The following is a 20,814-nucleotide window of genomic DNA, read 5'->3' on the forward strand; positions in this document are numbered from 1 at the left end:
TGGCTGTTCCTCGCTCTGCAGTGGCTGCTTCTTGTGCCACCAAGCTCTGCATCACCACTCACATTCTCCTGGCCCCCAAATCAGGGGTGAAGGATTGCTCAGGGAGAGCATCCCAAGGTTTATCTCTATGGATGTTGCAGCAAGCCCTCTGCAGCTCCACACCTTCCTCCCTTAATTCTACCCTCGCTGCAGGACCCCTCCAACGATCTCAGAGCATCCTCTGTGCTCCCAGGGCCTGAAAGTTGCCTACATTAAGGCAATGAGGAGATCCCCAAGCACCCCTGCCAGACAGACAGACAGACAGCTGTCCTCAGTGTTCCCTGAGCAGGATCAGCGTCCAGCTGCTGCAGTGAGCCCAGAGCCCCATCCCTGCTGCATCCAACTTTGCCATGTATACATCACACCTACACCTGCAGGAGGGCTGCACCTGGCTGCAGGGTGTGCGTACATCCAGCACACATCCCCACACTGCCTGCCACGCTGTGCCCTCCCCGCATGGGGCAGGGGCTGCGTGCCCAGAGCTGGATGCCAGAGAGCCAGGAGAGCAGCAGTGTGAAAAGTCAAGAAGCAAACAAAAATGGGGCGATGGGAGCGCAGGCCAGCGAGAGCGAGGAGGAGCGAGAGCACGGTCCAAACAAACAGCAGAACCCGCAGGGAAGGGCAGCGTGAGAGAGAGGTGCCCAGGATGTGGGGAGAGGAGGGGGACGTGGAGAGGGGGCTGGAAACCCAAGTGCTGCCGGCAGCGGGACTGAGAGTGCTGAGGTGCGGGGAGAGAGGGGAGAGAGTGGAGAGGGTGGAAAAAAAAAACACAATGGAAACAAATAATACCTAGGCATATCCGAATCAAGAAACTGCCTGCGAAAACACAAAACAATCACATGGTTAGTGTGGGCTCAGATGGGCAGCGGCAGCAGAGGTTTGGGAAGGAAGCAAGGAATGGCCTTGGGGCTGCCTGGGGGCAGCGGGGTCCCAGCGGCTGCCCTGGAAGGTCCAAAAGGCTGCGGGAGGAGGGCAGAGCCAGGGCTGCTGTCGGCGATGGAGGTGGCGGGGCGGACGATTGCAAAGCAGGGAGCGGAAGCAGCCCGGGAGGAGAGCGAAGGCAGACACCGCTCAGCCTGCTGCCATCCTTGGCCTCATGTCCCGGCAGGCGGCTGGGGTCGAAGCATGCGGGACATGGTGGGATGGAAGCGCGGGGTTGCTGCAGCGGCCCCTCGGTGTCCTGCTGGGAGCCAGTGTGCTCTGTTCCCCCACTGTGCCATCCAGAGCCCGCTGCCCCTACCGCGGCACCCCAGGGGGTGGTGGGCACCCAGTGCATGGGGAAGGCAGGAGCTGTGTTCCCCTCCACCAGGCTACATTGGGGCTGCTGAGATCAGATCTGGCTGCATCATGGACCAGAGCAGCAGCTGATGCACATCAACACGGTCCCACAAGCCTGTATGCCTGGTATAACATCCACATGGCTCCCATAAGCCTCAGCCACCCGGCACAAACCATCACAGCTCTGTAAGTATGAACCCTCCTCGCCGCTCTGAGGCCATCAGCCTCCTGCCTGGCCTCACTGCTGTCCCGGTGGCTGTGACAATGTCTGACACCTGCACACACAGCCCATGCCCAGGTGCTCCCTGCCTGCAGTGTGGCCAGGAGCTGCCCCAGCAGCACTGCAGGGTGGCACCTCACGGGCAGGGCTCTGTCACCGACACACCAGCCTGGGGACAGTCTGCAGTGGGAAGGAGAAAAGCAAAAGGAAAGACAGTCCCACTGCCATCCAGTGTGCTCCTATAGCACTCAAAAGCTCAGCATCAGCCCCATCGTTTGTTCCCTGTGCCACCAGCAAATGGTTGCATTCCTGTCCCCACTGTCACAGTGTCCCACACTCACACGCTCCAACCACTCAGTGTGGCCACATCACAGCTGCAGTGCAGGGACAGCCCTCAGGACACGTGTGAGGGACCTTGTGTCCCCCACGGCCCCGGACACACTGGGATCAGCCATGAGCATGAAGCGGCATTTCCAGCCAGGTAGCCATGACACGGGACCGAGTTGGTGACAAGGACAGCACAACGTCCTGTCACTGCCACTGAACAGGACCAGCTCCCTGTCTCCCCCAGTGCTGCAATCAGGGGAAGTGCAAGAGAAGCATTGGCACGCACCGGTCGTCCTGCGAAGGGTGGATGTAGCCTGAGGACAGGATGTTCAGGGAGAGGATGTTGGGGTCAATAAGAGACTCATCAGCTTCTGGGGTGTTCCGGATCCGACCTGCAAACAAAGCAAAGGAACCCACTCAGGTCTCCTGACAGGGTCCCTGGGGATGGTGTGCACCCCCATGTCCCACTGGCACTGTGTTGGCACCCACGGGGCAGTCACCTCTCTGCTACTGCAAGCATGATAGCAGGTGAACAGTGAATGGGATGGGAAAAAGAGGCACAAAAGCCTCCAGAAATGTCAGTGGAGGTGGGGAGATTGGGAGGCTATCCTTGCAACCCTGTCTTGGTTTTGCTTACCCACAACCAGCTCCCGCACTTCCTTCCAGCGGATCAGGCTGCCTGTTTCATGCACCAGGGTGACAGTGATTCTCCTTTGGATGCCCTGAAAATGCCAAGGGCAGAGAGGATAGGGTGGTGATTAACACAGCTCCTGGGCACAAGGGCAGGAGCAGGGGGTTGGGTACTGGGCAGGGAGTACCTGGTGGAGGAGGAAGGTCCCATGGCACGGCATGCCCCCACGGTGGTCCACCACGGCTGGGATGTAGCTGGAAGAGAGGACAGTGGTGGGACACAGCTCTGCTCACGTGCCCAAGCCCATCATGCTTCTCCAGAGCTGCCATCCACCATGCTGCCTCCCTCTCCCCTTTGCCCAGGACTTACTCGCCATTGGCCTCCAGCTCGCAGATCTCAAAGAAGACCATCAGGTCGTACTTGCACTGGCAGGGCCCAGCACTTGGACGAGTCATGGTGCTCAGCTTGGTGGCGGGCACTGTAGGGGGTGGGAAGCACAACTTAACTCCGAGGCAGAAAGGGGAAAGTTGCTGCTGAGGTTGGGGGCACACGGCAGCAAGCGGGGGGACATAGAGCAGGCAGGGCTTGGGGATAAGCAGGGCTACCAGGCAGGTGGCAACAAAGCAGGAGGCAGCACGCAGCACTACCAGAGGGATGCAGCCCCATCCTGGGCACCTCATGGGCACCTCCTCCCACTCCCAAATCAGAGCAGCAAGGGTTCAAGATGGGGCTTCTCCCGGAACACCTGACCGGCCCCAGCAGGGACAGGAGCAGGTCCCAGAGCACACAGCACAGCTCCAGCACCTATGGAGCTGCTCAGGGACAGACAGATCACTGGCTGCCACGGGACCCCTGGTGCTGGAGCGGGAGGTGGGCAGGCATCACAGCAAACCACCGCACTCAGCAAAACCACAGCGACTCGGGTTTCAGCAGACAAAGGGACTCGTGGAGCCCCTGGGAGGCGGCGTCAGGAGCGCCACGCCATCCCCCACCGCTGCCCTGTGCCCCCCGACGGGCAGCTGCGCTGAGGAACCCGAGCAGCTGCTGGCCGTGCTGCAGGCTCATGCGAGCACGAACCCGGCTTCTGCGCCTTCCTGACGGCGCGGTCCGCGACGGGCAGGGGCGGTGGGCAGGCGGGCTCCTCCACGCCACGCCGCAGCAGGGAGGAGGCGGCGGTAGCGGCCGCCAGAGCGTGCCCGGAGAGCATGTCCAGGAACGAGCCTGCCAGGGTGGCGGGCAGCGGGCAGTGGGTGAGCCGGAGGGGGCTGGTGTGCTCTTGTGAGGAGGGAGGGAAACAGAAAGGGCAACACAAAGCAAAGCGGTTACGCACAGACACTTGGGCACAAGGGGAGGGATGCTGTGGGGCTGCCACGGGAGCAGGGGGAAAAGATGCTTGCAAAGGGGTTTGCATCAGCCAGACACTGAGCGAGCAGGTGCCAAAGGGCCTCCGGGTGCTCGTTTTGTGATGTGCCTGAGGTTCTGCCATCCAGCCCTGCTCTGCAGGCATGTAGCACAGGGCACTGGGAGCGGGGCATAGCGGGGAATGTGCTCTGCGACCTGGGGACCATGGGAGAGGGGCAGGACACCATCCCCTACCTGGCTTGGAGAGCGGCATCACCCGTGGGAAGTGGCGCCGGGATGGCCGCAGCGGGCTGCAGAGAGAACAGGTGTGGGTAAAAGCCACCATGGCCGAAACTGGTCACAGTCTGGGGCCAACCACCTCCATGTCCCCTCAGTGCTGTTCCATCCCAGCCTCATGGCACCAGGGGGAAGGCACAACGAGCCACGTGTGACCCACACGCACCCACCTGAGGACATCCTTGCAGAGGGGTGGGAAGGGGTGTTGTTGGTAGTGCCCAAACACCTCAAATACAATTGGTTGGCTCTTGATATATTCGATGAAGGACTTGGTCACCTCCACAGCGATCTGAGAGAGAGAAAGAACACATGAGCATGCTGTCTAGTTTGGAAAGGGATGTGATGGGCTGAGAAAGTGAGCACTGAGGAGGAAGGTGCTGCTCTAGGGATGGGCACCAGCATATGTGCAGGTGAGGGGGTGCCAGAAGGGAAGGTGCTCACATTTTGGACATGGTAGAAACCCAGTGGTGGCCCTCGTCCTGTGTTCTTCAAGGGCTCTGTTGAAAAGGCCTCATCATGACGATGGATGAAGCTGTAAAGGGAAGAGAAGTTGTATGGGGACTGCAGGGCAGCACAGAGGAGCAGGAGTGGGAGAGAGGACAGGAACGTAGCCTGTTCCAGGGCTGGGTGCTGCCACCTGGGCAGGGCTGGCATAGAAAGACACCCCACCCTGATCTGCAGCCCCCACTGCCCATGAAAGACTTGGATGGAATGGAAGCAGAGGGTGGGATAAAGCTCACAACACTATCCCTGCTTTGGGGCAACCAAGGGAGGTGAAGGCCAAAGTGTAGAGGTGGGGGGCACCATGATCTCACTTGAACTGGCAGAAGATATCTGCATATTCTGCTGAGATGCTGGAGGCTTGCAGGACGGTCACTCGGAACGTAAAGATGCTGCCCAGCTTCAGGTGGTCCAGAGCTGCCTCCAGAGGCCCATCCATCGTGGACTTCTCTGGGCTGTCCAGGAGAAGGTCCTCTGGGGTCACTGTGGGGAGAGGAGAGCCCTCAGCAGGTGGAATTGTGCTGATGGTGAGCTGCTGCTGGGGACTTTCTGCACTCAGATGCCCCTCTGGCTGTGCACTGGCAGCTCATTGCTCACCTGCACAGGTGTTGTTGTTGACTTCATCAGCCGAGGGCCCCAAGTCACTGATCTGCCCCTGGCCCTCAACGATGCGCAGCTCCTCCTGGGAGGTCCCCGACCGAGACATCCCCACAGCGGGGCAGGACTCGGACTGGAACTGGAAGGGGATGGAGGAACGGGGCTGAGGGAGCTGCCACCACTGCAGCACCCAAAGGAGGGCAGCCCCAGCACAGACACACCGCTCCTCGAGGGGCTGCCATCCAAGGCAGAGCCCTACAGGGTGGGATGCTGTGGTCCCTGCAGCCGACCCCATCCCATACCCCGCTGCGGCCGTACCTTCTCAAAGTGCTGATCGTCAAAGGAGATCTTCGCCGTCCCCGACTGCCGCACGCCGGAACCGTAGTCTGGGGCTTCCTCGTCGGCTGCAGGAGGAAAGCAGCCATGTGTTGGGACGGCAGGGGACGCGCAGGATGAAGCGGCACCAGGACTGGTCCCTACCTGAGATGGCCTGGACGGCCACGCGCAGGAAGCCCTTCACCTCGCCCTTCTCGCTGACGATGGCCACGCGGTGCACCAGGGGCACGGGGTACAGCAGGTTGCTGAGGTAGACGAAGGCCCTGCCGGGGGGAGAAGCGACACGGGACCGCCGTCACCGCCTCCGCCCGAGCATCCCAAAGCGCACGGGTGGCGGCCGCCGGCGGCCAGGTCCCATGTCACCGCTGCAAAGCAAAGCCATGAGGGGCAGCCAGGGCCAGCGCGGGGCGGGGAGCGGGCGAGCCGGCGTCTCTCCGGCTGTCGCGTCCTGGGGAGGGGGCAAGCTGGGCAGAGGACCGTCTTGGCGGTGACGAGCCGGAGGATGGGGGCAGGAGGTGCTGTGAGAGAGCTGGGGGTGCTGCGGAGGCGAGGACAGGGTGGGAAGGGGGGGAGGAGGGAGGAAGAGGCTGGTGTGAGCAAAGGGGGGGAGGAGAAAGTCCTGGCCTGTGCATCAGAGCCTCTGCGGGTGACCCTGCCCTGCGTGGTGGTGGCTGGAGGTGGCTGGGGATGCTGTGAGGTGTGGCTGGTGGCATGCATGTGTCTCCACGCTGTGTCCAGTGTGACTGCTGAGCTCCCTGGGACCTCCTCCAGGTATCCAACCGGGCACAGGCACGTGGCATTCCTCAGTCATTCGGCCTCTGCTTGCTGCCTTCCCTGTGCTCACAGCTGGCCGGCTCATCCTCTGCCTCCTTAGCTGGGAGCCGGTGACAAACGTTCATCCTTTCTGACCAAGACACAGTATTTAAAGGTCCTTCTAGCACTCATGTCCTCATCAGGGATGGCTGGTTCCCACTTTCCCACCCACGTGTCTCGAAATGTGATGTCCTCGTGTCGCATGTGTGTCAGGATCCTGATGGCACCAGTCAGGACACATCAGCTTCAGGAGGCTCCCAAGGCAGACGCAGACATCTCCAGGCTTCCCAGTCTCGTAGGCATCCAAACAGCATCTGAAAGGCTCTTGCAGAAAGGCCACAGCCCTGTGTTCAAAGATTCAGCCTTGCAGAGGTGCAGAGGTTCTCCCTGCTGCTGCTGCAGCTTGGGCCGACCTCAGGCCAAGGCTTCTTCCACCCAAAAGTCCAAAGCTTTTTCCACTCAAAACAACTCCAGGAGGGGTCGAGACACAGAGTGCAATCCCCCACCAAGCGTCTCGCCCCAGCTCTTCTTGTTGGCCACCAGGGCTGAGGCAGGCATGGATTTAGGATTTCCTGCCCACGAGCAATTCTCCTGCCCCCAGATCAGTGGGCAGCCCACATGAGGATGAATCCAGGGGATGGAGGAGGAAGGGAAGATGGGGAGGGAAGGCAGGAGGGTGGGGAGGAGGGGGACAAGTGTGTCACTAGAGGAAGGAGGGCAGGGACACTAACCACAAGATTGGTGAGGTGCAAAGATGGCATGCTCAGACCAAAGAAAAGCCTTTCCAAAGGAAGACAAAAGTGAAATAACCCCAATTTTTTGCTAAAGCTTTGGAGAGAGAGAGCCAGCAGCTAAAAAACAACCAAACTAAAACAAAACCAAACTGAAACAACAACAACAAAAAAAAAAAAAAAAAAAAAAAAAAAAAAAAAAAAAAAAAAAAAAAAAAAGAAAAACCAAACTGAAAGAAAAAGAAAGAAAGAAAGAAATGAAAGCCAAGGATCCAATCGTAAACGAATCAAAGCACACTTCACAAGAAATGTGGCCAGCACAGCTGCTGCGCGGGGAGCCAGACCCGGGGCAGACTGAAAAGAAGTCAGGAGAGCCCGAGGGAATGACCTGGGGGACCGCAGAGGTTTGCTCAGCAGGTCAGCGGGTTTGGTTTTGAGGTGCCCCTGAGAGTTTTGGTTTTGTTTTTTTGGGGGGAAAATAAAAGAAAAAAAGGAAAAAAGAAAAAAAAAAAGAAAAAAAAAAGAAAAAAAAAGGGGTGGAAGAACCCAGCTCTTTCGGTCTGAGGCTGCAGGGCTCTTACCCCACCTCCTCCCTCTCTGCCTGTGCTGCTCCATCTCCTCCCCTCACCCCAGACTTGGACACGGTAAGGGAGAAGCAGCCCCAGCACGGTGGGCGTTCTGCCTTGGGTGGACCCCCACAGTCCCAGGAATGGGGGCTCTGAGTCCTGCTCTGAGCACACATCCCTTGTCCCCTTGGGAAGCCTTCTGCAGTGAGGCTAGGGGCCAGCATCACCCTGCCTGTGTCACAGGGGTGTTTTGGGGATGGGCAGATTGCAACAGTTTGAAGGCACAGTTGGAGCCCAGAAACCCTCCCTGATTTCTCCAGGCCAGGAGTGACCAAACCCAAGGGTATCTTGGCACACAGGGAGGAGAAATCAAGGCTCTTTTCCTTTCCTGTTCTTGCAGCCTGGGTCTCTTTGTGCCCTTCCTGAGCATCCCCTGTGCTTGTAGCTGCCAACCCATGGAGATGGTCCCAATCAGTGCATGAGGCACAGACAGAGAAAACACCATTTCCCAAAGAGTTCTCTTCCCCTGCTGATCCCAAGCTCATCTCACCCACAGGGCTCCCCCTGAGCCCCACCAGATGGTGCCAGGGCTCACAGCGACCAGCACAGCCCCATTTCTCCCTTCTGCACTGGGACAGCTGCAAAACTCATGGCCCGTGCACCACTGGGACAAAAGCACAGAGCCTTACATTCGTGGTGTCACACTTGTGGTCCTCACTACACTGGCAGGTGGACCCCTGGGAATGGAAACCCGAGTGCAGGTCCTGTGGCACTCAGGGAGACCTCATGTTTTTGGGGGCTGCCCAAAGCAGGGCTCTCGCACTCGCCCTGTGCCCTTGCTGCTGTGTTTGTCACAGCCCTACCTCGGTGGCCCCGACCCACCGGCCACCCCTGCGCCCATGGGACGCCCTGGAGGTGGGGGTCGTGCCAGAAAGCAGTTCCCTCATGCGAAAGAGCTAGTTCCTTCCCAGCATGCTCTCCTAAAACCTCACCAACCTTCCTACTAAACTGAACAGGGGGGAGCGGTCGTAAAACGGATCCCGGCCATCACACAGCGGGCACTCCGGAAAGATGTCTTCCTCCAGGTCCTCCGCCTCCTCCTCCTCCTCCTCCTGCCCCTCGTGCTGCTCGTCAGCAGGCTCGGTGATGTCGGAGTCGGGGTTCGAGAAGGTAGGGGAGGGGGTGAGATCAGCCATGCGCTCGCTCATGCATGTGTTGAAAAGAGGAGAGCTGTTGCAGCCAGAGATATCTGAACTAAGGTTAGTACAACAAGATAGAAGACAGGTTAACACCAGCTGTTCCAAACAGAGAGAGCAAGAATAGGGATTTTGGTTGTTGGTTTTTGTTTTTTTTTTTGGCTTGGTTTGTTTTCTGCTCAAACCGAGCGAAGTCAGGAAATAGAGACTTGCCCATCCGGTGCGTCTCTAAAGGGAGCCGCCAATGGCTGTCAGCTATGGAACGTGGAGAAAAAGAGAGACCCAACAAACTGGTGCAAACATGGGGATTCCCGGCGCTGGCTTTGCAGGCAGCACAGCGCAGCGGGATGGAACACACAACATAAGGCTGGGGGACACCCCACCACCCCACCAGGGGGAAGTCCCACTGCCGGTGCTGCTGTGGCACGAGGTGAGGCCTCTAAGGCACACACATCTGTGTGTCCTTATTGGGACACCCGTCCTCACTGCCGGCACCGCGTGGGAAGCACATGGAGACGCACGGCATGGGTGGCACAGACAGACGCTTGGACACGGACGCCTACAGATGTGCACACACACACATAGGCGGTGGGCACGGTGGCACCAGCACTCCACTGGCAGCTGCCAGCCCCTGCCTGGTGGCACTGCTCCACTGGGAGGCCAGAAGGGACCGTCCGCGGTGTGGGCCATGGTGGCGACAGGGATGCCGTGCCTCCAGGCTGCACATCGAAGGAGCCAAAGCGCTCACCTGCCAACCAGCCTGAACCATGGGAAGCGGTCGTAGAAGGGATCTCCACCAGTCACCACGTTGTCACAGTCCTCGATGACGCTCGAAGGCACTTCTGCTGCACGGTCGTACATTTCGCGCATCAAATCCAGGCGCTGCCTGCAGATGCAACGACACCAGGGGCAGTGGTGAGAAACCAGGCTGGGGCTGCTGGAGCCCTCTTGCTGAGCCTGCCCAGCGCAGAGATCCCTCCCTACCTGAGCTTCTCCAGGGTCCAGTAATGAGTTGCCCCGTTCTTCTGGTCCTGCACCTCCACGGCCACGATGGTGCGGGGGAATGGCCGCTTCTCCCGGTCCTTGGCGGCGTCAGGAGGCAGCAGGTCAGGAGGGAGAGGTGAATATAGCGTGTCTGTCAGGAGGACGAACTGAAACTGCACCTGGAAGGAGGCAGAGAAAAATGGTGATCCCATCTTGAAGACCACGGTGCCATCAGCCTGGGCTCTCCCCATCACAGCATCACTATGTGGGTACATACACTTCCCTTAGCTCCCTGCCAGCACACAGGTCTGTGTGCATTTGCTGTGGCAGCAAGCAGCAACAGCACACATTCCCCAAAAAACCAAGCAATAAGCACCCAGCAACACCATGATGGTGAGACCCACCACTCACCATCAGTGAATCAGCACCCACCTTTTTCTTCAATTCTACACTGATGGCATTGGCTTCCTTGAGGAAGATGGCATTGCCCCAGAGCAGGTCACGGAGGGAGGTGAACTGGTACCACTTCCACTTCCTGAAGGCCCAGAGGGCGAGCTCAAACTCCCTCTCTGTCCATTGCACTGTGGGAAGGACACAGAGGGATGCTCATCACACACACCCTGCTGTTGAGGCTGGGAGAAGGATGCAGCATGAGGTGTCTGGGTGCACTGCCCTTCTCCCCATGGAAAGCATCCAGTCCCCGCTGCAACACCTGCTCTGCCATGGGGAGAAGGAGGAGTGGAAGGGCATGGAGTGCAGCAGTGGGCAAACTCATTGTGAAATTCCACCCAGTGACTCCATACTGGCTCCCTGAGGCTCTGCAGCCAGATGTCGCAATGGAGTTTATTTTTTGGTGTTCACTCTAAAATCCTTCCTCCTACCAGTTTTCTAGATGTTTTTATTAGTGTCTCCTCTAACTGGCTGGCAGAAGGTGAAGCTGAGGCTGCTTGGAGCACACCAGCTCCCCTACCAAACATATCTGCGGAAACATCAGCTCATCCTCTCCTTCCACCCAGACTTTTCCATCCCTCCTTTGTCACCCGGCACTCACCTTCATCTTCGGGTTCTTCTTCTTCCTCATTGGCTTCAGGGTAATATCTAGAGTCCATCTGTTTCTGCAGAGCCTCCAGTTTGCTCTCATAGTCCTAGGGGAAGCAGGGAGAAAAACAATACAGCCCACAGGACACAATGTACATCACCCCTTCTCTCCTTCCTCCATGTCCATGTTGACAAGCAGCCCCGGGAATGATGGGATGACGGATTTGTCATCATTCCAAGATGCACAGAGCTGCCCCATGCAAACTCCTTCCAGGCATGGTGGTGCTGGGACAGCCCAGGAAGCCTGGCCACCTACCAGCCGCTGCTGCTCCAGAAGGTAATTTGCCTCCTCCCTCTCCCGCCGGTACTGGTCCTCCAGCTCCTGAAGCCTGGGACGAGCAGAGAAGATTGGGATGACCAAGTGGGCTCCTGCCCTCACCCTCCTCCCGGCCCTACGTGCCCACCTCTGCTCCATCTCCTGCTTCATGTCAATGCCCTGCTTCTCCAGAAGCTCCCTCTGAGCAAAAGTCCAGTCAACAGGCTCAGAGGGAGTCTCAGCGCACGGTGTCCGCTCCCGCTCCTGCCGGGCCTGCTCGGGGTGGTTGAAGCGGAAGACGTGGCTCTTCCCCATGATGATCCGGTTTCCTGCAGCATGGACAAAAAGCTTGGGTTTAGTGGCAGGGATGGCCGCAGTGCATGGAGCTGTGGGCAGGAGCATCCCCTGGGGACCCACCTGAGCGCAGAACGCTGGGCTCCGTCACCTTTTTGCCATTCACGTAGGTGTCAGCACCTTCACAAGGCTCCAGGGTCACAATCACTGCGTGACAAGCAGCAGGTGGAGGGGCAGCCTGGGCCTCCAGGCATATCCCCACCGTAAGCAATGAACAGGGCTTGGCCAATCTCACATCAAGGCCCAAACCCAGGGCAGGACCCCAAGATGAGCCTGGACAGATGGAGCCCCTCAGGACAAGCAGTACCTTCACCGCCGGTCCTCGTGTCACTGCGGAAAAGGCAGTGCTCTTCCTTGATGAAGTGCCCACTGAGAACAATGTCCTGCCTCTTCTCTGCATCTTCCCGGCCAACCCTGTTGGGGGAAAGGCAGCTCGCATCATCTGCATCTGTTCTCAAACCAGCCCTAAAACGTCCTTCACCCCGAAGTGATCTCTGGAGTTGCACCACAGCAGGACTAACATTTCTCATGAGATTGCCACAGACATACATGCTATCCAATGTGTCTGTACTGTTCTGGTGCAGGAGGGCAGGTACCCAGTGGCACTGAGATATGAGCCCAGCAGACTCGGCCCCTCACCTGGTTATCCCATCCTTGATGTAGTAGAGAAGGCATTCAGACATGAGCGGGTCTTCATTCAGGTTGACCAAGTGGGGCGTCTGGGGGACACAAGAAAGAGTCACCAGGGCACAGTGAAACCCAGGCTCATCCCCCTGCTCCTCATCCTTCAGCCTCCATGACCAGCCAGCCCTGTGGCAACCCTAACCCAACCTAGTGCCAACAAAACCAGGGCTGGACTCCAGCATGAGCCTCCTCACTTTGCTCTTCCAAGGACTGAGTTCTTAGTGGCTTTTCCTTGGCTGCTGAGAATATTTGGGATGCAAATAGGCCCAGCACAAGGAATCCTCAAATGGAGGTGGCCACATCTGCACTCTCTGTCTCTTATCAGCTCCCTCCCATCATTTCCTTCCCACAAGCCATGGCCACTGGGCTCTTGATGAGAGGGAATTTCTGCTTATCTCATCCCACTGTGGGCTGCTGCAATTGCACCTTCTGTCAGCAGGAGAAGCTCTGAGTTTCTCAGAAAGAGAAGAAATGTCCTATCAGCCTGTGGGAACCCTGCATGCAGAGGCATCCCCAGCTGCAGAAACCATGATGGGTACAAGAGGCTCACAGCAAACAGGGCAGGAGAGCTGGAGGTAAAGGGAAACACAAACTGTTCTCCATGGTGGCTGGCAGGAATAACATACCATCCAGACCCTCTGGGTCTGAATCTCTGAGGCTCTTTTGGTTTGTAATTTTGCTCCAGATTTGCAAGATTTGGACAAATTGTCACCCCAGTGGTGGTGTACAGCAGGGCAACAAGGTCTGGCTGTGCTTTGCTCACAGTCAGGGTAAGTTCTAAGTGCTTTTGGAGCTAACAGTCCTCGCCAGCAGCTGGAGAAGTCAGAGAGCTGAAGAGAAGGTTGGCACCAAGAGCATCACAGCAAGGTCACCTCAGGACCAACCTGCTTTGGGGAATACACCCCCACGCTTCCCACACACACATCGGGGGGCCTAATGGGCAGCGGCTGAGGCAGGTGAAAAACAAAGATAGTGGTGTGAAAACTGTCAGAAGAGCCACACTGGGGTCCCAAAGCTCTCATCTCCACATGTCCCAGCAGGGGCTGGGGGCAGAAGCTGCTCTCCTCACCCCGTGGGTCCCATAAGGTATTCAGGTGGAGGTGAGGAGCTGCAGCACTGCACTAGCAGGGCTCGCTGCCAGATGAGCTGCTTGGGGCAGGGCCAGTGTTTGCTCACAAAATGCTTCCTGGGATGCTACCAACAGGAGTGGTATTTAATACCCCTGTGCCTTTGTTTCCCAGCGAGGAAGCCCTGAAGGCTGATGGCAATATCAAATGCCGCAGGTGATAGCAGCTGACACCAAGAGCCCAACACTACAACTGTCACGGGGGCTCCGTGGTGTCTCTTGAATGAGAGCTGTGTCTTCCATGTGCTGTGGGGCAGGGAATAGCTCTTCTATTTATCTGTGTGCTTCTATTGCAGCAACTTGTGGCATATGGACAGAGCAGGGCTGGCACCAAAACGTGCACTGCAGGTTCCAGTGCTAACAGTTAATGTCTCTGAGAGACCCCTGGAAATATCTGGGGCTGGCTGGCAAATAGGCTTGGAGGGAACTGCATGGGTACCACCCACCTTAGCAGGGAGAATTAGAGGATCCTACCTTTTTCGGAGAGAAAACACCCAAGGTGCCTCCGTCCTCCCTCATGGCCACCCCCATCTCGGCCAGCAAGGCTTCCCTGCAGGAAGAGAGCCTGTCAAAACTGCACCAGCCCCTGCAGCCACCCATTACAGCTCCCTGTGTGCCCTCTGGGGATGTCTTTGTCATCCCCAGGTGCAGCTGGAACCCGTGGGTGTCACCAAACTGCCCCCGTCCCATCCCACCCACCTCTCCATCCGGATGGCCTCTGTCCTGCGCAGCTTCTCCTCCCACGTTTCATTCAGCTCAGCAATGATCTTCTCTGTTTCCTGGTAGGGTGAAGGACAACTCAGTGTTTTGGACATTTTGGTTGGGCTCAGCCAGGGAGCTGGTCCCACATTCAGCCTGGTTTAAATGGGCTCTGCATCTGTGCAACCCACTGAGCAACAACAACCCCAGCCTGGCCTTGCTACACCAATCCCACTCCTCACCCAGGAGTGAGTCTCATTCTCTACACGCAGCAAACAGCAGGTACAACAAGCCAGCCTCCTACCTTGAGCCTTTCAATAGCCTCTTCGCTGCCTGGAGCAAACATGATGCGCTCTTGGAGGCTGGCAACAGAGGCTGCGCGGCTGGAGAGAGCTGACAGGGAGGAAGAGGGGCTGATGCCAGCAATAGCGTTGGTCACTGTGGAGAGATTGTCATGGCGTTGGCTCAGCTCTGCCCCAATAGTGCCATTATTGTTCTCAAAGTCGGACACATCTACGAGTGGGGAAGGAGAGGGACGGGCCAGGGGGAAGACACGTGGACAGGAAGAAGGAAAAGAGAGAGAGAAAGAAGACAGAGACAAGAAAAGCTGTTGGAAAAAATAAAAAGAAAAGAAAAGGTGGCAAGAAGAAAGGCGGAAATTAAATGAAAAAGACAGAGCGTTGGCACAGCGGATCAGCAGCAGTGCCCTGAGGCCACTGTCAGAAGCAGCCCTGGAGCAGACCGGGAGCCCTCCCTGGGCTGCTGGGGATGGTGTTTTTTGACAACACGGTGCCTAAAGCATCCTGCCCAAGCACATGTAGCTGCCCTGCCATCCTGCCCCATGGTGCTAGGTGAGCTGGGCTGGGAGACAGGGGCATCAGGGGAGAGCAAGGAGAGCCAGGTGCCCTCACCCTGCAAAGGAGACAAGGGGACAGGGACTTGTGCTCAGACTTCACTGCAGCCCAGTACCTCAAGCACCAGTAACCACCGGCTGCTGGTCCCATCTCTCAGTGGGATGCTTGCAGCTGCTGCTGCTGTGCAATCCACGTAGCTATGGGTCAACATCCCCTGTCTGTGAATGCTGGCCACTCCAAACTTCCTGCTCCTAGGGGCCAGCTTCTATGGAGAGAACTGTTCCGTCTGCCCACGCACTACATGGAGAGATGGTGTCACCCTCTGGCTGCTTGGGAACAGGAGCCCCATCACTTCATGAAGTCTCCAGCTGGAATTCACCCTGTTCCTCTGCTGCCCCCAGGATGACCCTCAGCAGGACTGGTCTCTGAGGTGTCCCAAGGCCACCCACACTACACCATGCCTGCCTGACACCGGTTTGCCCTGGGAGCAGGGCCCATGCCTGCAGAAGCAGTTCCAGAAGCAGCACCCAGCCCAGCAGCAGCCGCAGCAGCAGCAAGGGGAAGCACAGTTGCAGCATGGGGAGAAGGGTCCTTGTGGTGACTGTTACACCAGGTCCCACCAGGAGAATTTGCAGGACCTCACACTGCAGTAAGCGTGCCCTGCACAAGGGAAGGGCATGGCAGCAGTGCAGGGACATCCCTGTGCCAGCAGTTCCTGCAGGAGGGCACCGTGCTCTGCCACTGCCCCTTTGCCAGCTGTGGGAGCCCTTCCCCATGCTGCACAAATGCTCCTTGGCACAGCCTCCCCAAAGCAGAGAAGCAACACAGAGTACCAGTGACAGGCAATACACACATTTGGATCCTCCCGCAGCAGGGTGGGCTAAGAGAGAGAGACAGCGGGGGGAAGACAAAGAAAACAGAACAAGAGTGGGTTCATCTAGGTAGGATTGACAACAGCCTGAAAGCACGGGGAGGAGAGGCCTTGGCTCCCCCAGCATCATCCCAGGCAGTGGGACACAGGCTGTGGGGTAATCAGGGCTCTGGAATGGCATATGTGGGGCTGGTCATAGATGTCCCAGCAGGGTGGTAACAAGGAGGGGATGCACCGTTCCTCACAGTGAGGTGGGCAATGAGATGGTCTGAGTGTGGAGCAGGACATGGGGCAGCTCTAGGAGCATCCCCACAGGACCCCAGCCTGGCTCTGCCCAGCATGGTACCTACTGTCAATGATGTCCCCAAGCCCCTGGGCATAGAGAAGGTCACGCAGGCGGGCCACCTCATCCTTCAACTCTCGGATCAGCTTGTTGTTGGGGTCCTCGTTGATGACAGCATTGCAGCGGATCTGCTTAGCACGATCAGCATATCTGAGGAGAGACAGGGCTCTGAGGAAGGTGGCTGGACAGAGAACCCAGAGCAGGGCATTGTCCCCTTTGCAGGGGCCTGTAGGCAGCCCTCACCTCCTCCCTTCTGAAGGGAAGGGACACAGAGCATGAGGGAACAGATGGGCTTTGGAGACATAACCAAGACTGGACCTCCTGCCAAAGCCTACCTTAATGTGCTGAGAGTCTCATCGTAGTTGATGTCAGCAGGGCTGAGTGCAGCAACCATGGCCGTCCTGGAGTTGCCCCCTGTGCAGACAGACATGGGGTTTCAGTGAGTTGTGGTCTCTGCAGCAGACGTGCCCCCCAAGCCATGCCCCCCAGACCCTGTGCCCGCAGCCTCACCGAGGTTCTCCCTTAACAGCCAGGTCAGCACCGAGTCTCGGTATGGGATGAAATCTGTCTTCTTCTTCTTCTTGTTCTGGAGAAAGGAAGAGGAAGGTCAGGCTGTCCACTCTCCTTTTTGCTGATATGTTCAGATCCTGCCAGCAAAATGCACTGCAAGGGCTGGGAGGTGTCTAACAAGAGTCATGCATTGACCATGATGCTGAGGGATCAGCCTAACCCACAAGAGAAGTGTGAGCTGGGTCCGTATAGTGTCTCACCCCTACAGGGTTCACCTCAAACCACCACACAACCCACTTCCACTCTTCAAGAGACAAACCCACCCGGCCCCATCAGAGCACGCACCTTATTTGGCCCCGAATCCTGCAAAGAAAGTAGAAAAATTGTTTAGTTCTGTTGCTAATAGAAAAGAGCTGGGCAGGGAGGTGACAGTAAGATGCTCCCCATCCCTTCACCCAGCAAGGGATCCCAAGAGTGTTATCAGATGAGCTGACTCCCACCACAGGGGCTAGGCAGTGCAGGATAGGTTGGGATGTGTCTGCGTACCCCTCAGAGCTGGGAGTCTAGGTTCTGCATCCCCTTTGGAGATGGAAGCTTGGGTGCTCCATATCTGAGAGCTTGGGTGCCCAACCTCCCTTGGAGATGGGAATTTGGGTGCTTCATGGGGCTGTTCACCCACGCTCAGGCTACCTACCATTTCGGCCAGAGCAGAGATGACTTTTCCCAGTGTGGTCAAGGACTTGTTGATATTTGCTCCTTCCTGATGGAGAGAAAAGCCCTTATCATCAGGCCCTGTTTCAGAGCAGCACTAAAGCCCAGTAGCCCAGAGGGATGGGGAAGCGCCAGTGCAGGGTGTGCAAACAGCAACTGGTCTTACTGGGCAACCAGTAACTCCCAAGCGGAGCCTGTGGATCCTGCTTTATCTGCCACTGGGCAACTCAAAAAGTGGCACTTTCCAGTGCAGGGAAAGGACAAGGAACACCTGAGGACCAGCAGCCTGGAACCATCACCATTCCACACTCACCTTCAGCCTTGTGCCCTTCGCACCAGTCGAGTCAGCTCGCTCACTGCCAGCCAGGTCCACCAGGCTGATTTTGCTGACCTGCAGGCAGAGACAGAGCAGGCAGCTGTAGCAGGCTCGGCACTTGTCCAACACACTGGTACCCAACCCCTTCCCAGATGCTCTCCACAGCTAACAGTGGCACAGAAAGCCCTCACTGTGTCCTCTCCGGTTTCCCAGGGGCTCTGCTCTCACCTTCTCAGTGGTGATGTCTGTCTCGGCATCGTGCCGCTTCTGGGTGAAGATGATATTGAAGACGGCATGCGAACGACTGCTGGTCTCATTCATGTTGGTGGCAGCCACCGTGCTGTGGGGAGAGGACAGAAGGCATCGCACTCTGCAGGGGGTGCCAGAGCGGTGATGGTGGGGGCAATGATGGGGCAGGGCAGCCACAGCAGTTGTGACCATCTTGCCTCCCTTCTGGGGAAGTAGAGGCACCAAACTCTCACCCTCCCCCCAGTGCCAGGGAAAGGTTTTTAGCCAACTTCAGCCCATTCACAAATACCTTTATGTCCCAGTGCTCTCCTGCACCCCACTCACCGGGCCTTGTTCCCCGAGTCCATCAGGTCCTGGATGTCATTGTAGGAGGTCACGGCCAGCTTGGAAAGGTCCTCCACATAGGGACCCATGAGGGGGTGCTCCCTCACCCGCAGGTTCCCCTTGTTCTTGGGGTTCAGGAGGTCTCTCACTCGCTCACAGTAGATTTCCATGTAGCTCACCTGGGATCAGCATGCACAGGGCTGAGTTTCGCTTTGAATTAATGGTGTTGGTGCACAGCCAACACACAGGGCCTCCAACAACCCCCTCCCAGGAGATGTGCCTACCTCCACGGAGTAGGACATGTTGTCGTTGGTTGTGTCATTGATTCGGGAGAAGAGGTCCTCACACAGCTGCAGAGGGAAGAGTTGGGATGCTCAGTCCCAGGCAGAGGGATGCTCTGCGGTGCCCTCCAACCCACAGATCATCTCCCCCATTTGTCCCTCCCTCTGACTCCTTCCTTGGGCATCCTGCTCAGGTGTGAGGCAGCTTTTCAGGTTGGATGTTAAGAATAATTTCTTCTCAGACAGAGCAGCGAGGCGCTGCACGGCTGCACAGGGAGGTGGGGCAGTCACCATCCCTGGAGGTGCTCAGAGCTGTGGAGATGTGGCACTGAGGGATGTGGGCAGTGGGCACGGTGGGGTGGGCTGGGGTCAGATCTGGGGAACTTAGGGTTCTTTTCCAACCTTAGTGATGCTACGATTCACCAGGCAGTACCTGCGGGATGATGCCTTGCTGGTCCTTCTCCTGCTTCCCCATCATGGTGTAGGATTTGCCAGCACCGGTCTGTCCATAGGCAAAGATGCAGACATTGTAGCCTTCGAAGGCATGCTGCAACATCTCCTCGCCGATGTCGCGGTACACCTGCTTCTGAGATGCATAATTGATGTCTGCGGGCTGCGGAGAGGAGGCAGGAGAGGAGAAATCAGAGAAGGAGGTCATCCTGCTGCATCCCCCTCCATCCGGGCTCAAGACCCCGCTGCTTACCGTGGTGTGGGACCAGTAGGAATAGTCAAAGCTGAAGCTTTTGGGTGTCTCTTTGGGCTGCTTCGGGTTCAGGATAGCTGGGAGCAGACAGAGAGGGATATGATGAAACCAGGTGGCAGCACCGAATCCCACACCCTGAGCAGGCTGCGATGGGCTCACTCCTAAATCCCCACTGGGTTGGAAACAGGGCAGGCAGGAGGGCTAAGCCTCATGTGGGTGTGCACAGTGAGGGGGAGCAGCTCCTTCCATTGGGCTCCCTCCTGCCCCATCGCCCCAATCCCCTACAGCCACCCCCAGGGACTTGGAGCGGGGCGGGCTCAGTGCTCCCAGCCCCCTCCAGCTCGCTGCTTTATTTTGGTACCTGATCCTCCCCGCAGCAGCAGGGTGATTAATGCCCTGTGTTAAACCGCCAGCAGAAACAAGAGCCTGCTTTTTCCCATCCCCTGGTGAAAAGGATGTTGCCATGGAAATCAGAGACTGCATCACTTCTCTTTCTCACTTGCTCGGTGCTTTTTTTTCCCTTTCTCCCCCACCCCATGGAGTGTTTATGATGCTTTTTTTGCTCTGAAATAACCGATGCTCAGAGATGCGTCAGAAGAAACCCAAACCAGGAGGGCAGTCACGGGACACAGCGCTCAGCCATCACTGCTGACATTGAGATGCCCTTGCGGGACATGCGCAGGGCTGTGTGTGGGGAGGGGGAGGAAATCAGCCCCCAGCTTTGTACGCACAGCCCCCAAGAAGAGCCCTGCCAGCATGCAGCATTGGCTGAGGGACCACAGTGCTCCCTGCCACTGCTGCAGGGCTGGGAGCTTGCTGAGCAGCTGGGGGGGCTGCATGAACCACAGTGGGTTCTGCACCCCAAATTACAGTGGATTCTGCAGCTCAAATTTCAGTGGGTTCTTCAGCCCAAATTCCAATGGATCTCCCCCAGGATGGGATGCCCCATTGCCATCCTGTTGCCCATCCTCCTGCCCCACACCAGCAGGTGCCTGCAGTGCTGCCCACCTGCGCGGAGCAGTACCCACGGCACAGCCATCCCAAGTGCTCCAGTTTGGAATGGGGTGAAAAAGCACCCAGCGCAAACGTGAGAACACCACAACCACTGCTGTGCTTGATACAACCCAGGTCCTAAATTAATGATGAAGTCTTCTCATGAACAGCGGGGTCGCTAGGGAACGGGCTTGGCCGTACTGAATTGGCAACGTGTCCTTGACCTGTCACCATAAAGGTGACAAAGGAGGGGTCAGGACCAAAACCCACAGTGAGAAGGAGCTGGCACGGGGAGGACATTCCATGTCGCAGTGCTGTCAGTGCCGGGCACAGGGCTGGGAGCAGTGGGGATGGCACGGAGCGGCTCCGTGTGCCCCAGCTGCAGCCATGCAGCTGGCGGGGGGGCATGGACACAGCATAGCCCATGGCTGGGAAATGGGGAAATGCACTGTGGCCCTGTGGGTCTCCCATCTTGTCCCATCTCCAAAGCTCCAATGCTCTACATGTCCCTCTTTTCCCCCTGGTTATTTGTCACCGAGTGGATGGATGGGATGGATGTTCTTGGGGGTCTTTTCCAACCTTAAT

At 57.5% G+C, this 20,814-nt stretch overlaps 1 protein-coding gene across 23 annotated transcripts in view; it reads right to left on the reverse strand.

The window, feature by feature from the left end:
* Positions 1 to 20,814, reverse strand: part of KIF1A (kinesin family member 1A) — a 31,763-nt gene that overhangs the window by 7,009 nt on the left and 3,940 nt on the right. For 4 of the 23 annotated variants that reach the window (XM_015871260.2, XM_032446526.1, XM_032446531.1 and 1 more), the window contains exons 3-39: positions 19,237 to 19,313; positions 18,967 to 19,146; positions 18,537 to 18,602; positions 18,253 to 18,431; positions 17,908 to 18,019; positions 17,677 to 17,754; positions 17,347 to 17,412; positions 16,998 to 17,015; positions 16,653 to 16,728; positions 16,478 to 16,556; positions 16,150 to 16,292; positions 15,782 to 15,808; positions 14,379 to 14,587; positions 14,075 to 14,154; positions 13,850 to 13,925; positions 12,205 to 12,284; positions 11,873 to 11,979; positions 11,629 to 11,712; positions 11,360 to 11,540; positions 11,212 to 11,284; positions 10,909 to 11,002; positions 10,290 to 10,438; positions 9,858 to 10,036; positions 9,622 to 9,759; positions 8,674 to 8,931; positions 5,712 to 5,830; positions 5,550 to 5,635; positions 5,232 to 5,370; positions 4,949 to 5,117; positions 4,575 to 4,665; positions 4,304 to 4,422; positions 4,092 to 4,147; positions 2,865 to 2,973; positions 2,683 to 2,749; positions 2,502 to 2,586; positions 2,151 to 2,256; positions 829 to 855 (exon numbers count right to left, since the gene is read on the reverse strand). In XM_015871260.2, coding sequence (XP_015726746.1) covers positions 829 to 855; positions 2,151 to 2,256; positions 2,502 to 2,586; positions 2,683 to 2,749; positions 2,865 to 2,973; positions 4,092 to 4,147; positions 4,304 to 4,422; positions 4,575 to 4,665; positions 4,949 to 5,117; positions 5,232 to 5,370; positions 5,550 to 5,635; positions 5,712 to 5,830; positions 8,674 to 8,931; positions 9,622 to 9,759; positions 9,858 to 10,036; positions 10,290 to 10,438; positions 10,909 to 11,002; positions 11,212 to 11,284; positions 11,360 to 11,540; positions 11,629 to 11,712; positions 11,873 to 11,979; positions 12,205 to 12,284; positions 13,850 to 13,925; positions 14,075 to 14,154; positions 14,379 to 14,587; positions 15,782 to 15,808; positions 16,150 to 16,292; positions 16,478 to 16,556; positions 16,653 to 16,728; positions 16,998 to 17,015; positions 17,347 to 17,412; positions 17,677 to 17,754; positions 17,908 to 18,019; positions 18,253 to 18,431; positions 18,537 to 18,602; positions 18,967 to 19,146; positions 19,237 to 19,313 — 3,982 coding nt within the window. The remainder of the gene's footprint in view (positions 1 to 828; positions 856 to 2,150; positions 2,257 to 2,501; positions 2,587 to 2,682; positions 2,750 to 2,864; positions 2,974 to 4,091; positions 4,148 to 4,303; positions 4,423 to 4,574; positions 4,666 to 4,948; positions 5,118 to 5,231; positions 5,371 to 5,549; positions 5,636 to 5,711; positions 5,831 to 8,673; positions 8,932 to 9,621; positions 9,760 to 9,857; positions 10,037 to 10,289; positions 10,439 to 10,908; positions 11,003 to 11,211; positions 11,285 to 11,359; positions 11,541 to 11,628; positions 11,713 to 11,872; positions 11,980 to 12,204; positions 12,285 to 13,849; positions 13,926 to 14,074; positions 14,155 to 14,378; positions 14,588 to 15,781; positions 15,809 to 16,149; positions 16,293 to 16,477; positions 16,557 to 16,652; positions 16,729 to 16,997; positions 17,016 to 17,346; positions 17,413 to 17,676; positions 17,755 to 17,907; positions 18,020 to 18,252; positions 18,432 to 18,536; positions 18,603 to 18,966; positions 19,147 to 19,236; positions 19,314 to 20,814) is intronic. The other 19 variants (XM_015871262.2, XM_015871269.2, XM_015871264.2 and 16 more) reach the window with 15 other exon arrangements.

This window comes from Coturnix japonica, chromosome 9 (genome assembly GCF_001577835.2).
Source record: "Coturnix japonica isolate 7356 chromosome 9, Coturnix japonica 2.1, whole genome shotgun sequence".
Taxonomy (NCBI): domain Eukaryota; kingdom Metazoa; phylum Chordata; class Aves; order Galliformes; family Phasianidae; genus Coturnix; species Coturnix japonica.